Below are 17,646 nucleotides of genomic sequence, written 5' to 3'. Positions count from 1 at the left end.
CCCCACTCCCACAGTTTGTATACTGGGCATGATGTCACATGGTATTTCTGGAATACCCCTTTGGCCAGTTTGGGTCAGCTGCCCTGGCTGTGTCCCCTCCCAACTTCTTGTGCCCCTCCAGCCTTCTTGCTGGCTGAGCATGAGAAGCTGAAAAATCCTTGACTTAGTATAAAAATGACTTAACAACAACTGAAAACATCAGTGTGTTATCAACATTCTTCTCATACTGAATCCCAAACATAGCACTATACCAGCTACTAGGAAGAAAATGAACTCTATCCCAGCCAAAACTGGGACACTAGAGTAGATGATGTCAAAACCTTAAATAGAATTGCACCCAAGAGCAATTTTGTAATAGTGCTGAAAATATTTCTCCTGCATTAGCAGTTAAATAATTTTTACTGTTGCTTCAGAGAATGGGTTGTTCAAAGATAGCTATCCAGGGGTTATTTCCTTGTGCAGTTGATTTTTCCATACTTAAAAACAGAAGCAACTAGAATCTCATCTTTCACAGAACTACAAAATGACTGAGGTTGGAAAGGACCTCTGGAGGTCATCTTGTCCAAACCCTTGCTTGAGCAGATTGCCTAGGACCATGTCGAGACAGCTTTTGAGTATGTCCAAGGACGGAGATTCCACAACTCTCTGCGCAATTTTTCTTGCAGGTCTCTAACAGTTATGTGGAATAAATCCACAAACATTTTGTATCATGGCAAAAGCCTTAAGTTTTGCTATGCATTTTAGTGCTGGACCAAGTGAATGAAAGTCTAGAGATGCGTACGTCTAGATGCAGCATCTTATGAAAGAAAAAGTATTTATACAAGCAGGGGACAGGGAGGTGAAGTCTCCTTTCTGCTTCTCATCTGAGGGTGTCAGAGGTGGATATTGCCTTTAAATTTAATGGACAAGATTCAGAAGTTCTGCCAGCTGGAAATACTGAATCAGTGTGCCCAGCTCAGGATCTAGGCTGAGGTTTGTAATAGGAGAAGTGAAACAGGCCAAGATAACAAAAAAAATCTATGGTGAGTATCGTGTCATGGGAGAGCTGACCTTTCATGATTATTTGTAATTATTTGTATGTTCTAAACTTCAGTGCAGGCTGCATGGTAATTGCATATGGATCTACTAAGTGTAGTTACACAGTAATCTACAGGAGCAGGTAAGTACCGTGGGTAGTAACACGCTTAGCCCATGATCTCCACAAATTGCCATGTAGTAAAAGGCTAGTTTTATGATTTGTACTAAGTCTCTTTGAACCATAGTCCTCCTTCAGTCCTCTTGCTGTCACTCTTAATGCTGACGATCGCTGAGTAGTGTGTCTGTAGTAGTACTAATTCTTTATAGATAAGACAACTACTGTAGGTAGACAACACATCACTAAAATAATTATTGTCCTTTCTAACACAGACATATTACTGTTGGCATAATGAAGTATAAGACACTCTTGCTAATGCAAGAATGATATGAACAATAAAATGAAGAGCCTAATTATATTTTTTTCCTTGTTAATACGGATTATCAACTTGCTGAGAATTTTACCTCTGTGAGCCAATTTAAAAGCAGAGTTATCATATAGTAGGTTTATACTCTGTGACGAGACTAGATTAATTCAGTGTGTCATATAACTATGTGATTAATCTTCTTCCCCTCTTGAATGCTTTCTCTAGCTGTCTCTGGTTTTCAGTGTGATAATGGCCAGCCTTATTGGTATTCCAAAGCTTAGAATGAAGTAATTTAATTTTTTAAACTTACTGTGCCTGATTTGTTTTTCATTTTACTTATTGCTAGTACTGTGATGGTGTGTGACTCTACAGCACCCTTGCCACTACCAAGCATTCATGCTGGCCCTTGCATCTCAAAGGAAAATTGATATGTCAATCCAACCAATTGGAGCAATGTTTGCAAGAGTAAATACCCACTTTGACAGAGGGTAGCATGTCCTTGTAAACAAACAAGTACTGAAATATGTGAAGACCAGACCTTATTCACTGCACATCTTGCTTATTTATTTGCTCACATGACAGAGTTAGCTTACTTGGTGGGAGGATATTTTTACTTACTTAAGAAATGAAAAAATAAAATCTGAGCAGTTAACGTGTTGAAAATGAAGCAGGAATTTCCTAAAAATATAATATTTTCATAAGCATTTAATGGTGTTGTTTGATCAGCTCTAATGAAAAGCAGATGAACAAAATACATCAGACGTTTTCCTTAATTGGCGGTCACAGCTTTGTAATTTAGAAGATGGTCTGTTATTTATGACTGATTCTTAACATGTATTCATTTTTCATCCTTTGTGACTGCAGCCTCACATCTCTTTTTATGAGAGAGGAACTGGTATTTTGAGATGTCACTGTCAAATGCTGGGACTGTTGGTTTTGAGGGTCTCTAACCCAAGATTTTTTAGAAGTATCAGCTGATCCTTTTATGCTCCTAGATACAGAGTATTGCCTAGATGTAACTTTTGGAAAAATCTACTTCTTTGACTAGAAATTACCATTTTCTTGTACTTAGCTGCAAATGTTCTGTTCATACAGAGCAGTCTTAATGATCAAACTGGATGAAAAAAGTAACAAAGCGTACAGTCGTGGAGGGTAGTGTTGGCTGATGTACGCTGACAAGTTGGTACCGCCTCCATTGCTTGAGGTATTCTGCCAGGGTGGCTTGAAGATACTCATTGCCTAACTAATCATGCCTTATTTGAAATCCCCCAAATTTCTACACCAAAGAAATGGCACTGGTTCTTTCCCAGCTGCTTTCCTGTGCAGGTGGAAGGAGGTAGCCTGAGACCAACGCTGGAAACCAAAAGTGTGACATGCTTTTGAAGCTGGTTGCTAAAGCCAGGAAGACTGTTTTCTCATCCATCTCCAATAGATCCAGTACTCACATGCTAAATGAAAGAACATATTTCTATGTGACCCACCTGTTTTGGTGCTTACAGTGTGTCTTCAGTAGAAGAGAGTATTTCTTTCTTACTTGCCAAAGTAGTTCCTAAATACCATCTTTCAACTGGTCTCCTTTTTTTGTAATGCAACCTTCAAATCCTTCAAGTAATTGGCCAACAGAGAGATGTCCGGCCTACATTCACTTTGTTTAGAACAATCCTGGGCTTTATCTGAAGAAGATCTTTTCTCCTGGGAGTAAAATGCATGGAGAGTGTGAATTCTTGCACTAAACTTGGCATCATTACTCTCTCTAAGTTAGAGAGATGCTGCCCTCCATCTTTCCCCTGTTCTCTTTCCTTGTCTTTCTTTAGCATTTGCTAACATGTGGAAATGTGTGGCGAAGTCAGAGATAAAAGCAGAGTTAACTAATAATGACTTCTTCAGGAGCTGCCTTTGTGCAGTCACTCAGCCCACCAATCTGCCCATTTTTCTTGATCTCTTTTTGTATTTCAGGATAATGTTGTCTAGGGAAAAAGCGTTAAAGATTGTAGCAGTGAATTTTTATATAGTTGAAGTAGATGAGATCATCCTTAATCAAACATGCTCCTTCATCTCTTTGCTGTGTAGTGCATTTCAAATGCAATCCTCCAACCTGACTTTTGACATGCTAGATCCTGCTATTAAGAATATACAGAGACAACTCCTAGAAAATGCCAGTTGTCAAAAAAGACTTCTGAAATAAAATACCCAAGATGGGAAGAAGGAATAGGTGTTGTGAAACCACACCAGTGGCCCACATAGTCCATTTTTATTTTAAAGATTGATCCTGCAGGTTGTGGAGCTTTCTCATCTCACTGCACTTAAGTGTCAGCTTTAACCACTTGAGTAATCTTGGTGGTTTCATCGCTTCATGCTGCTGCTTTCAGAAAGTGCCGTCCGCTGCAAGCTGTGGAGGAACAGGTGGTGCTCCCTGCAGAGTGGGGATTCATGCAGCCAGGAATTTGCCAGAGAAGCATAATAGTTTTATATTCTGAAGCGTAAGGCATCTATTTCCTATGAAAATACATTCTAACTACATTACAGATAATGTTGGTCTCTGTTTTCTCTGTCAAGACAGTGAGTTCTGTGAACCTGATTTTAAAATGTTCTTCAAAGTGATTGGTTTTACATTTATTAACTTTTGGTTTCACTCACCATCTTTGTGGTTTTCTATTATGAGGAAAACTGGGTATTCTTATTTGCCCTGTGTACTGCTCATTACTTTAACTTTCTAGTGTTTTCTGTCTAAAGCAGTTTCAGTCTTCATTGGCATGCATAAAAAATCCTGAGGTATTGGAAAGAGGTAGTTGCACCCCCTGTGTAAGTCTGTAGAAAGGACTCATTAGTCCTTACTTTCAAAGAGATTGTGATTGAAATGTATTCCCTTTCCCTTAATGCTCTCTCATATATATACATATATTTTTTATTATTTATTAATTTATTATTTCTATTTATAAATGTTTAAAAAACCCCCTTACATTCATAAGAATGTCACTCCTAGTATAAAGAAGGGCTGAACTGGAAAACAGTTCAGCGATACAAAACCAATCACAAATAGTATTTGTCCACAGATTAAACGTCACTGAAGCAACAAACTCAGAAATGACTTTTCAGAGTGCTCAGTGAGAAAGACTCTTTACTGTTCTGTTTCACTGCTTGCCCGTTTGTAAGAAGAAGAAGAAGAAGAATTACTGTATATCCTGCTTTGCCTTGGATTCCCTTTTTTTCTAGCAGCACTAGAATAACTGCCCAGTGTGGACTTTCTGTGCTGTTTGGTTATGATTATGCAGGAAGAAGGATCCTTGAATGAATGCTGAAAAGCAATCTAAAGTTACGCGTTTAATTTTCTACATTATTTCCTCCATGGTATAGATTATTGTAATTCTGTGGGAAACTGTATTTCACTATTATTGTGCATGTTGCATAAATTCAGACTTTAGCAGATAGGTTCTGCTCTACTGAGATCAGTTCTCCTTTGGTCATTGTCCTGTCCAGAAACAGGATTAGGCCCCAAGGTCTAACTGTTGTGGGCTGCGTGAAGCATTTAGTCATATTTGCTCTGAAATTTGATAGACAGATGTAGATTGTCCATATTTGGTTCTGCTTTATTGTCTCTTTTTTCAGGGGAAATTTTCTGACTCACTTCTAGTGTTAATGTAATTTGTATGAGAAAAAAGATTTATATCTTTATTTCTTGGAGGAAGAGGAAGGCCAGTGCTCTCCTCAATTTCAGCAGAAGGTTTAACTTAGTTTCTACTTCATACAACTTTAGCCCTCTAGTTTTAAATTTCCTTATTTTGGCAACTGGCATTTCCTACGAGTTGTCTTTGTATATGCTTAATGGCAGGATCTAACATGTTGAAATGACAGAAAATTAAGGCCTATGGTTTTAATTTTCCTATGGACACTGACTTTGGTAATGTGCTGTAAATACATCCTAATTAAACCTTTATGTACAGGCTAAAAGCAGAGGGGAATACAGTGCTTTTAGGTTCTCTGCTTTTTCTTAATAAATACAGCTGTCACAGTGAAGGAAAAATTAGGTATTCATAAACATCTCAGTTTTATTTAGTCACAGTTAAACTAGATTTTGTAAGGTTTAAGTTATTACTATAAATGCTACTCCTTGAAATAGCTGTCTATAAGCTATTTTCACTTTCTAGCATCAAATAAAGACACATGAGTTTTGACAAGATGAAGGCTAGAAACCTTTGCAGGAGATAGATGTCACTGAATGTCTACCACCACATCATTTCATAAAGTGGAGGGAGGGTGAAGAAGGGGAAAAGGGAGAGTAGTTTTTCATTCTGCTGTTAAGCTTAAGGGGACAGATATTATTCTTCTAATGTCTGCTCTGCTGAAATGAAAAACTCACTGACAGTAATAATTTCTTTGCCCTGCCTATCTAAACCAAGAAAAGAGAAGCAGCCTGCTTTTTGTCTTAAAATGTTATGCACGTGCATGGTATGTGTCCTCCGTTTTACAGAAAATAATCTGTTCCTTTGTGAGTCTTGAAATGTTAGACTGATTTAGTTCTGTATGTGAAATTTTTGGTACTAGATAGATGTGTTGAAAAGCTGTCATGCCAATAAAATGTATTAAACTCCTTTTTTTCTAGATTTCCTTATGTTCTCCCTTGGTGGCATTCAGTTATCTGCCCAGTCCTGGTTTCTTTTTCACCTGGTTGTGTCTCAAAGGTGCTGTAAAGTAACTAGCAGTGCCTGGCAGCTAGCCTTTGGTTAGTTAGTTATCCATCTATTTCTGTAGTTTCCCAGGCTAAGGATCAACATAAAAAATTATGGTGCAGTATATTATGTTGCAGTCTTGCTGTAGTCAGCTAGACATTTAATTTGACCTGTTATATTGGGCAAATTTTATTTAGAATGACAATTTGAATCTTGATCCAAGGTTTTATCTGGAATTTTTTGGGTGCTCTGTCATTTTAGGTGGTAAGAAGTGGCATTAATCAGCTTCCAAAGATGAGAGACAGAACTGCCAATGCCCAAGGAAGCTAAGGGATTATAAGTGTTTACTTTCTTGCCAATCAGTAGACTTTTGTGCAAAGAAATTACTTTGTTTCAGAATCGTAAAAAACAAAAGCAAACGCAATAAATTCCCATGTCATTGTGGCTTTTCTTAAGGAAACACTACATCTGCTGGCAGGACAGCTCACGTAGCATGATTTTTGCATAGATCTTAATTTCCTGTATCCATATGAATAAAGTGCCTTGAAAGCAAAAGGCAAAAACCCTCATGTTTTATTGTAGCCCTAGGACAGCAAATACTTAAGCATGCACAAATTTTAGTAGGACTACTTTAGTGTTAAAATGAAGTATGTATGTGCCTCCGTGTTTCTGTAGTTAGTACCAAAGGGCTTATATATCCTTGTCATTATACCTCACTTAAATCACACAGAGAAATAATACATTATAGAAAAATAAATTCTTCAGTACCTATGTTTTCACCAAGTTCTTCAGCTCCATATGAACTGCCAGTAAACAAGTGTCATGTGTTTGTGTCAGATTGTTTGGTCTTAGAGAAAAAAGGATAAAGATAGCAGGCTGGATGTGTGGGGGAATTTGCTTCTAAGTCTGGAATTTAAATGTTCTTACCCTTCTTTTTATTATGTCATACATTACATATGAATATAAATGTAAGTTTCTTTTTAAAGACAATTTTCCTTGATTAAAAATAGCTATCTACCAAGCTAAGGGATATATTTTCTTCAAAAAAAAGTTGATGAAAATGTGTTTTTACTTGGTATCCAAAACATCCAAATCGGTTTTTCTCCTTTAACATAAGGATTCAGTGAGAGTTTTAATCTGAAGTGCATTTTCCCAAGCTGAGGGATAAACCTTAATAAAAACAAGACACAATGTAATTCATGGAATTCCAGCGTCAGGCATGAAAAGAGATTGGTATTGCTATATTCTGTGAGCCAGTGAGTTAAATTTTCTTTGAATTGTAAATATATGTTCCCAAAAGAATGTGTTTTCCTTTAAATAGGTTAGCAGCAAGGTAGTAACTGTAATGCATTCCAAGTTTAAAATGCATTTATTCCATTTAGAGATTCATTTCATCCTTCGCAAGAAAGTTTAAAATGTTTGAACTCATTCAAGATAAAATTGTATTTTCTGAAAAATATTTTTAGCAATATCTAGTACTCTTAAAATCATAAAGACAATGATCATGTAAGATGCCAGATAATTGAAGCCCTTGCTTGTCTTGAACATTAGAACAAGGTAGAGAGAGAAATGCGATGCTGTAGGCGATCCTGTAGCTAGGGATTATCTGCATTACCTCACTCTGGCTGTCCTCAGTGGCAGAATGAGTCAGAGCATTGCATACCATCAGATGTGATGAAATGAAATGCAACTCTTCTTTAAAAAAAAAACCCCAAACAGTAATATAAATGCAGTTTGTCAAAATTTAGTGTCCTGTTTTTTGGTGTGCCTTGAAGTTGCTTGCTAACCTATGCATACATGCATATGCATCCGCAGTGTAATATGCCTCAAGGGAGTGCAGTTTTCAGAAAAGTATTCTGTTCCTATTGCTTGTGGTATTTATATGTAAGATTTAGCTGAATAACACTGCTCCTGCATCCTTCCTGCAGCGTGGTATTCTTCAGACAAAGGAAAGCAACTCATCTCAAGTTCCTTGTTTCCTTTTACTCTGCCTCTTTCTGGCACTAGAGATTCCAGAGATAACAGTGATTTCTTCCTGGGCAGGGCTGCTACCACTGCCTTGGAGGGCAGTAAGAGAACGAGGGAAATAACAGATGTACCTGCAGCAAATGCACTGATTTTTTACATGCTTGTATATTAGGGCTTGCATTCACTGAAAATAGGTGAGTTTCTGCCTGAGTTCATGTGAAGACAGGAGTGTTAGCAGTTTTCAAATGAGTTAACTGTGAGGGCTGTAGATTGCCATTGCTTGCCAGGATTTTCTCTGAAGTTAAGCATCTGCCCATTACTGAAGTGAAGTCAAAGCTTTGGAAGGGCTACAGTCAGTGTGGCAGCATTATGACCAACACTGGGTTTTGAAGGGTTTTGATGTGATATCTGTAAATTATAATGTACTTTCTTTTTTTCCTCTAGCCCGGGTCGCTCCCCAATTTCCTTTGACAGTGAGATAATAATGATGAATCATGTGTACAAAGAAAGGTTTCCAAAGGTAAGGAATCACTTTTTTGAATAATGCATTCAATGAACTTGTGACCAAGCTCAGAATTAATTTGTTGTGCTCATTGGAGAAGGAGCCCAGCTTTTACCTCTGATTTCCAAGCAGTGCAGTTTGCTAAGAGTTTGAAGCTGCCTTCTCTGCTTCACATGCTAATTCTGCAGTAGAAGAAATAGAAAAGCTTTGGGTGTTTCTATATGTACATCATATTTACTGAATTTCTCATGTCTTTTATTGGCTTGACAAATGCTCACAGGAATGAGGAGAAGGGCCATGCTCTGGCTGCTCAGTCCATTTATGTTGTTTATGAGGCCAGTGTCTCTGTATATTTTTAACTAATCCTTGTCTTTTTCTTTAAATTCTGAATCAGATTAAGGCTGGAAGAGGGATGTTTTGCTTAGTTTCATATATACTTAAAAAACCTATTTTACAGTAATTTCAAAATATGTTGAATAACATTCTCTCATTATTCCCTTGTATAACTGCATTAAATTTGCTTTGTACTGATCCAAACTTCTTTGGGTTTGGTAGGCTTTCCATTTACATATTGAAAATGCAAAGTTTTCTTTTAAAGTCATTCCAAATCATACTGGAGGTTTTGGCAAAAACCAAGTTTGCCACTGGGTACCAGAGAAACAATGAAGACAGACTGGGATTTTCAGAAAAGTCAATCTGAATTCAGTCACACTGAAATGTGCTGAAGTGATCTGCAGTGAAAATAAGTGTGGGTTTTTTTAAAAAAAGCTGAATATTGAAATCTGCAGAATCAAGCTTTGGAAGTTAGTATCTCACTGAAACGAGTGTAGAAGATCGTGTATCCCAGAACTGTTGATATGGCCATTCCCTCCTGTTCTACCAATAGCAAAAATAGGTGTTTCTGTGGAGACAGGCCATCAGTGCTTATAGTGATAGAAATGCCATGTGTCTATTGCTTGGGGCAATGATTTTCAGGTTCCATGGTCTTGCCTAAAAGTTCTGAAAACTGCCTCGTATCTTACGTCTTTACTCTGGAGACCCAGGGAGGAATACAGCCTCAGGACAAGAGTATTTTTATGGTCATTTGCATTTTCAGAAAGTGTGTTCCAATTAATTTTTGTTGTTTGCTCATGTAAACATAACTTTTGCCTATAGTATGCTATTTTTATTCTCAGCAAAATGCTATTGCGTTTTGGAATATTTTTTAAGCCTTGTGCATTTTGGAATTAAGAATATGTTACTTTAGCACCCTACTTGTTTATGTTTAAGTTTTGGGATAGTAAAATTTAAGAATATTTCTGTTTATTCTGTACTTTTAGGCCACGGCGCAGATGGAAGAACGGCTGGCTGAGTTTATTGCCTCTAATGCTCCAGAGAATGTGCTGCAATTAGCAGATGGGGTCCTAAGTTTCATTCATCATCAAGTTATTGAACTGGCCAGAGATTGCCTAGATAAATCACGTGAAGGTCTTATTACTTCTCGGTACTTTTATGAGCTGCAGGAAAACTTGGAGAAACTTCTCCAGGACGTAAGTGCTCTCTGGAAAGTAGAATATATTATTTTGATTGAAACTTTAAACAATAAGCCAGAGCTTTGATTTTAGGAGAGACAATGTGGATTCCAGGGGAAGGGCAGTGGGTGGGGGTGTCAGGAGATCTGAGTTGTTCCAGTCTGCTGTTGATCTGCCACGGGTGAGTTTGAACAAATCACTTCACCTGTGTACTTCGTTTGTACAGAAGTTAAATATGCATATGAATAAGTCAAAGGCAGTCTTTACCATTTATGAAAATCGGGTTCATCAAGATGAAGGAAATTACTGAACTTTTCTTTCATGTACTTCAAGACTGTGAATGACTTATTAATTACAATAGTGCCTTCGAGGAGTGAAAACACCATAGTTTGTAGTGTTGCTATAAATTTTTCATAAAAGATTTTCTTGAGCTGAACTTAATCCAGTTGCGGGTTTTTTAGTACTTCGATGTGTTTTGTGGTGTTCAAAGCATATGAAAATACACAAGGGGGCACAATTTTAATGCATGCTCAGTATGCTTCAACCACTCATTAAAAATTGCTCTTTTCCTTTAAAATGAAAATAATATTAAATAAACTAAAACTCTTAGAATTTGTGCTATAGCTGTTGCGAGAGTCAGTGCTATTACCAGTTGCTGGGTCCGGACCTCCATTTGGGAATGTCTTCCTAATCCTTTGCTTTGATTTAAGGAGATAGCAAGCTGAAAACACAGGATTTATAAAGATTGCAGTCTCAGATAACAAATATCACGGAGACAGCTACAAACAGAACACCTGAAATAATGTATTTTCTGTGATGATTTTTAATCTGTTTGGTGAAGATGTGTTTATATGATCAGTGTGCCAACCCACTGGCATGAATTGCACCAGTTTGTGTCCTTTGCCACTCTTTCCAGACATCAGGAAATGGCAGATGAATAAAAATGTTATATTAATATACAATTATTGTATTAAAAAGCTTTGCGAAAGCTGCAGAATCTTCCCTTGTATCAGATGGAATCTTGGGCTACTCCATTTATATGAGCGTGGCTGTAATTTCCCCGGTATTTGTTATGCATGGGAGAAAAATGTTCATGTTTGGTTTTGTGGTGTTCTGCCTGGATGGGGAATATAATTTTGACAGATCAAGGGAGGTAGGGAATATCTTTCGAGGGCCCATATGGTTGTCTGCCTATGGGATATCAGTCACTACTGTGGATGCATTTAATAGTAAAAAATGTGTTTCCTGGTAAAAATGGCGTTCTTTGGATGCCGTGCAAGAGTTTGACCATTGATGCCACCATCCAGGGCTGGAGAAACTGCATCTAGTCAAAAGAAACTGTTCAGTACCTGTAGTCTTTAAAAGAGAGGAAAACGCTTCTGGAGCTTGCAAGTGCAAACTTGCTACTTGCACGTAGCCTTCCTGGGCAGGATAAGCATCACCCAGCCGTTGGTGCTGGGCCCAGTGACGGCTGGCTGCGGGCTGGCGGAGACATGCAAGCAGTCCTGCGTCTGCAGGGCAGGGCTGGCAGTGAAAAGGGGTGATGGATGCATTTCCTGCAGCCAGGTGAGCACGTCAGTGGGTCCACCTTGTATCTCCAGAGTCTGGAAGGAGGGTATTTGCACACATCAGCTATGAAATAAGGGATCAGGCCTCTCTGGGTGATGGTTTTGAAGTTGAAAAGATTTCACTAAAAGTGGGCGTGTATGCTCGGCAAAATAGCTTACATTTCAAGGGGCACAAGGAGACTACAGTGTGTTTTACTGCTTCTGGTAGCAGATACTTGGAGCTTGAAATTCTCCCACTCCCAGACTTCCCTCCTCTGTGTGTGGACAGTGATTTCTCATACCATAAGGAATTAAGAGAGCAATAAATTGGGTCTGGCCATTTCCAGCCTGCACTTTCAGGCCTGTCTTCTGGCCTGAAGAGGTTAATCAGGATCTTGGAGAAGGCGTGGGTCAGATAAATCTGCTTTTTCCTTTCCTCTCCCCTCCCTCAGAACAAATCCTCAAACCACTCTTCTTAAATATCCTTTTCCCCTTGATCCTACATGCATTGTACTGCTGCTCCTAAGCACAGGGAAAGGTGACATTTAAATTATTAGAGAAAATACAGTGGTCATCTCTGCGCTTGTTCAGGAATTGACATTCAGGGCTTTCTTTGACCTCTTCCTCCTTAACATCTTCTGCAGAGCGGGGGTGAGAGAAGGGTCAGCTCTTAAGTTTAATTGATTTACTTTAGGAAGTAAGGTGGGCTAGAGACAACTAAAGAGAAAGCTTAGAGAGACAAGGGAGGCAGAACAGGCTGGGAAGGAAGAGGACAAAGAAATTAAAGACAGCAGAGGAATGCCAAAGACTTGATTCTACGTCTTTGTCTTTTTTTTTTTTCTTCTGTTCTATCATAGTTCCTTGGCTTTTCTTTTATATTTTAGTATTTGAAAGGTACTTGTTTCCCCTTGCTTGTCAGTCTGTGCTTTGCCTTTCAGACTGCATTCTAGAAGGAAATAATTGGGACATTTCAGTCTAAATATATAGAAATTGGTGATAATGTTTCTTTTGGAGGACTCACCTGAAATGCGAGAACTTTGGAGTCAAGTTTAGATTATTCCAAATTTGAGGGCAGGGTCTTTACCTTTGCTTAGCTTGTAAGGTATCACGCAGAGTTACGTACTATATAAATAATACCAGCTGGAAGGTCATCACAAAAGCTCTTCCACTTGGGCAGTTGTATGGTCTGTGCAGTAGGATATATAGTTTTATGGTATATTTTTATAACATAGAAAGATTGGGAAGAAGATATGTTGGTAAATAAGGAGGTCAGCAGGTTGCAGGAATACTCACGGGTTTTCATACAGTTTTACTGCGAAAGAATGGATTGTCTTGAAATTCTTTTTTAAGGTGTTGATTCTGACATGTGGTAACAAACTAAACTTGCACAGTATTTCAAACCATAGAAAGGAAACTCTTTTTAATATGTTGCAGTTTATGTCTACTTTATATTCTAAATATGTATCTGTAAAACAGAGTAATTGGGTATGTAAATAATGAGCTGTTTAAACATACCAAACCAGAAAGCTTTTAAAAGTTTTCAGATCCTGGCTTTTGTAATAAAATGCCAACAAATCTCGTTAGTTATGGCAAATGAGATCTTTTCCCTTGTTTGGAGCGTGAAATATTGTCTTTCAGCCAGAAAAACCTATTGCTTATTGCATCATTGAAATTAGCCTGAAGTAAAAATGAATTTAAGATATTTTCTTTATTTTGGAAAACGTGAACTTGAATGTTACACTTCATACAAGTAAAAATACTGAAAAATAATATAAAGCACTTATAAGAAAGAATATATGACGTTCAGTTCTTTATCTGTTACCATGGGACGGGCTTAGAGGATGGGATAGGACCTCAGGTTACTGGGGAAAAAAAAAGGTTCTAGTCAGTTACTGCTTGGCTGAATTGATGAAGTAAAGCTAACCAAAAAAAGTTTAATGGCTTTTGCGTAGGTGTAGCCAATTGGTGAGGAAGGTAAAGGATTACAGGTGTTTCTGTGCATGGAACAAAAGAAACAGGGGAGAGTATTAGTGTTATACTGCGGTGACTGATGCTGCACATTGGTAAATGGATATTCTGATTGGGACTGCTTTCTTGATATGAGCCTGAGCATAAATTTATTGGTCCTTGGCATTGCAGGTCTATTGTTTTGGTTTCCATCAGTATATTAGCTCAATTACGGCGTTGTGACTTGCATATCCCAGTTATTGGTCCTGCTGAACCCCAGGGGAGGACAGTGATTTTAATTTCATGCGCCAGTAGCTACAGTTAGTGACGGATGGGTCTTTCAGATAAGGGAATCGGTTTGTAAATTACCCATTGCTACCTCCTGTACACGTGTCACTGGCAATCTGTGTAGGAATGGCGTCAGCCTCTACCCACAACCCCTGTAGCTTCTCCCTCCTCCCCTTGGGAGGTGGAGGGGGGGAAACCCTGAAATGCCACCAGCAACCTTCAGACAAGTGTGTCGTCATTGGGAACTGCTAATTAAATGGCACGCCTTGTACCAAGGCACATGGAAGCGGCAGGCAGTGCTTGGCTATATAACCTTCTGGTTTCCAGATGCTGTCCTTGGGACAGATTGTAAACAAAACGTCTGCAGGGATGTCCAGGCTGTCCTGCACGAGCAGGAAACAAGAAGAGACAGTTTTACTGAGGATCTTGGAAGAGCAGCGCTGTGCAGAGATGATGGCTGAGTGGCTGTTACAAGTTGTGTTTGATTTTTTGTAATCCTTTTTTTTTTCTTTTGCTTTTCTGTATCATTTGGCAGTCATGGTCTAGCTTCTCATTTTCAAAACAGACACCTGATTAAATTAGTTACAGTTTTAAATTATTTTGCCTGAATTGTCATAGATGGGAAAAGGGAGAAAACAAAAGGAATTGATTTAAAAGAATAAGTTTGCTTTAACAGTATAAATGGATGCAAAATGATGAATTATATATTATATTATATTTTTTGCATAATATAACTTATGGGGGGGGAAATGACTTTCCAATTGCATAGCTCATATTTCAAATAATACAAAGTTGTTGATGTTTTATTTATTCATTTCAACACAGCTAACCCCTGGTGATCTGGAATGGCTTTTCAAATATGAAAGCATTAATTTCTTTCTAGAATTCATATTTTAACTTAGAAGTTTGCATAATGCATTAGGGGACACAGAGTGAATACTAATCACCTTCATTTTGATTATTTTCTATTTTATAATTAGAAAATACCTTTTAGTTAGGAAAAAAAAGGCAACTTATTCCAATGCTTTCAAAATAATCTTCTTTTTAAGGCTCTATAGCCAGGAAGCATCTCTGATATTGTTTTTAGATAATGAACTAGCAGGTGCGTTGTTTTCTTCAAGGTTAAAATTCTAGCCCTAGCTTATCAGTGCTGAAGTAGACAATCAACATTTCTTATTCCGACTTACGTCAAAATGAGAAATAATGAACTTTTAGAATTTTTTTTGTTTGGTAGCAAAATATCAGGAATATTTTATTTAAAATGCTGCCTGTATGTTTCTAGCTCTGAATTTCTGCTTCCTTGTGTTTTTATTGTTCTTTTAGGTGATCACCAGTGTGATTTGACTTCTCACCCATATATGTCTTTTTCTTAGATGGTGCTAAAGAACAATGCTAAATGAACGTTTTAGTTTATTGCTGCTTGCATCCTTGTTGATAAAGCATCATTCCTATAAGCAACTGGCTTATTGCCAACATAAGCTCATTGGTTAAGTTCTGGACTTTATATTTGTGGCTGTGCTAAAGCCAAATTTTTAGACCTTGGGGAAAAAACAGCTATACTTTGTTTCAGAGTTTTTACATGTCATTGGAACCATCTTTTTATCACCCTGCAATGAAATTCTATTTTGTTTCTGCTTCAGGACTCTTAACGTAACCATTGTGTGCTTGAGCAAAAGAAGAGTAGTTTGGGGGGTTTGTTCAAATGTGTCTTTGTGGGGGTTTGGGGGGTTTTTGTTTGTTTGTTTGTTTTTTAAATTATTGCTTTGGTGTGTTTATTGTTACAGAAAGACACGCTCACACACACACACACACACCTTGAAACTAAGCCTTGAATTTATACTGAAATCTGGTAAAGGGAGTGGACAAGAAGAAATTCTCTGAATTAAGTTTCTGTATGCTCTTTGCTTTGCTTGTCTGCTTGATCCTACATAGCACACAATACAATGCTGTAGCTGTTGAGCAGGATTTATAAAATTAAATAAAGAGAAACTAAAGTTTAGTTTTCCTGATGATGAACATAAGTAGTTCAAATTCTAGCTGGAAGTAAAGCCTAGAAATATATGTGGCTGTTAGTAATTATCTAGACGTCAGTATCGTGTGGAAGGTAAAATTGAAAAAATCAGTATTCCTCTTTTCCTTTTTAAAAATAAAATAAAAACACATCGTATCTAATATAATTGATAGGTAATATAATGCAAATAGAGCCTTTGAAATATCTCTTGCATGATAAAAGGCGTCAGTTGTAATGGAAAAGCTATATGTAACTTGGCATCCTTGAATGAGCTGAGATCATTGCCTGCCCTGACTCAGTCATGCCTTTGGTGCCGAATTATGGTTACTGAACTGGTGGTTACTCTGTGTTCAGCATCTGACATATAAAAATTAAGAGTTCACTGCTAGGACCATAAGGTGATGTTCCGCTCTCCACAGGCCCACGAGCGATCCGAGAGCTCCGAGGTTGCCTTCGTTACCCAACTTGTGAAGAAGCTGATGATTATCATTGCACGACCAGCTCGGCTGCTTGAGTGCCTGGTAAGTTCGATCCTTGGGAGAGTGCGTGTGTGATCTAAAGAGTCTGGTGTGTGTTTGAGGAGATAAGGAACACGAAGCCTTCAAGAGAAATCTTTAAATTTTCATTAAAACATTGATGAAAAATAAATCAATATTTAAAAAAAAAGAAGTACTAAGTGTCTTTGCATTAACACAGAAGTGTCTTTCCAATGGACTGTCAGCTACAACAGCAGCTAAATTATATTTTAGTAAAAAGTTTATGGCTGAGGGGCCAGATGTAGCTGTTGACATAATTTCATGCTTCTTGACGCCACCTGATTTTCCTTGTGTTGTTAGTAGCTACAGTAAAGAGCCTGTAAATGTATGGTGTGCATACAGTGCCCAGAGAGCCATGCTAAGAAAGAACTGTCACTAAGGAGGAAATTCCCTTCCGTGATATAACTGGTGTTGGGGCTCTTGGACTCAAACTCTTACTGCAGACCCAGCAATTGTAGAGAAATCTGGTGTCGGGTTTTACAGCTGTGAACACACAGAGGGATAGGCCAGTGAGACATCCAAGCAGACTTGTAAGCCTGGGTTTGAAATCCTATTTGGTGCTATTGGAATACACAGAAAAGCAAGTCTCATTGTTTTTTTAACAACTTACTCTGGCTAATTAGAATGTAGTTTTTATTTAATTCTACAAAATGGTGAAAAGTGTTTAGGCCATTCCAATGAAATAGGCCACTGTGTCCTGAAGTCCTGCAACTCCAAAAATACTTTGTAGGTAAAGTGGAGAAGCAGCCTGAACTTGCATTCTCACTGTGATGCCATGGCAAGAGGGTTAATATAAACCTTGAAAATACATGGAAAGAGGTGATCAGATCTCTGGTGTACACAATGTTGTGGTGGCTGTTGGTTATAGGAGTCAGTTCTGTGACCGTATTTCAAAAGGATGTTGAAAAATTAGTGAGAGCGTAGGGAAGAGTCACAAAAAATTGTTGGAGTGCTGGAAAAGGTGTCACAAACCTACAGTGGAAACTTAGGAAATGACAGAATGAAATTCCCTGGCGTGTCAAAGCACACAATCTGATGGTTCTTTCTGGACATAAAAATGACAGGGAAGCTACATCTGTTTGGGACGTTAGAGAAGTTGACTAAATTAGGAATCTGTGGCTGGATATAGATGTACAGTTAACAGTTGAAGCACGTTGAGGGCAGTGTGTCCATGGGTGACCTTTATCACTGGAGTCACTAGAAGATAGACGAGTTTTGTGGAGCTTT

At 38.1% G+C, this 17,646-nt stretch overlaps 1 protein-coding gene across 6 annotated transcripts in view; it reads left to right on the top strand.

Annotated features, from left to right (window-relative positions):
• The window catches only part of MAST2 (microtubule associated serine/threonine kinase 2), a 178,148-nt gene that overhangs the window by 123,943 nt on the left and 36,559 nt on the right, over nt 1–17,646 (top strand). For all 6 annotated transcript variants that reach the window (XM_010582445.1, XM_010582442.1, XM_010582441.1 and 3 more), the window contains 3 exons: nt 8,522–8,597; nt 9,899–10,108; nt 16,303–16,404. In XM_010582445.1, coding sequence (XP_010580747.1) covers nt 8,522–8,597; nt 9,899–10,108; nt 16,303–16,404 — 388 coding nt within the window. The remainder of the gene's footprint in view (nt 1–8,521; nt 8,598–9,898; nt 10,109–16,302; nt 16,405–17,646) is intronic.

This window comes from Haliaeetus leucocephalus, unplaced genomic scaffold (assembly GCF_000737465.1).
Source record: "Haliaeetus leucocephalus isolate CR32 unplaced genomic scaffold, Haliaeetus_leucocephalus-4.0 Scaffold848, whole genome shotgun sequence".
Classification (NCBI taxonomy): Eukaryota; Metazoa; Chordata; class Aves; order Accipitriformes; family Accipitridae; genus Haliaeetus; species Haliaeetus leucocephalus.
Note: the sequence above shows the minus strand (reverse complement) of the source record. Positions and strands in the feature narration are given on the sequence as shown.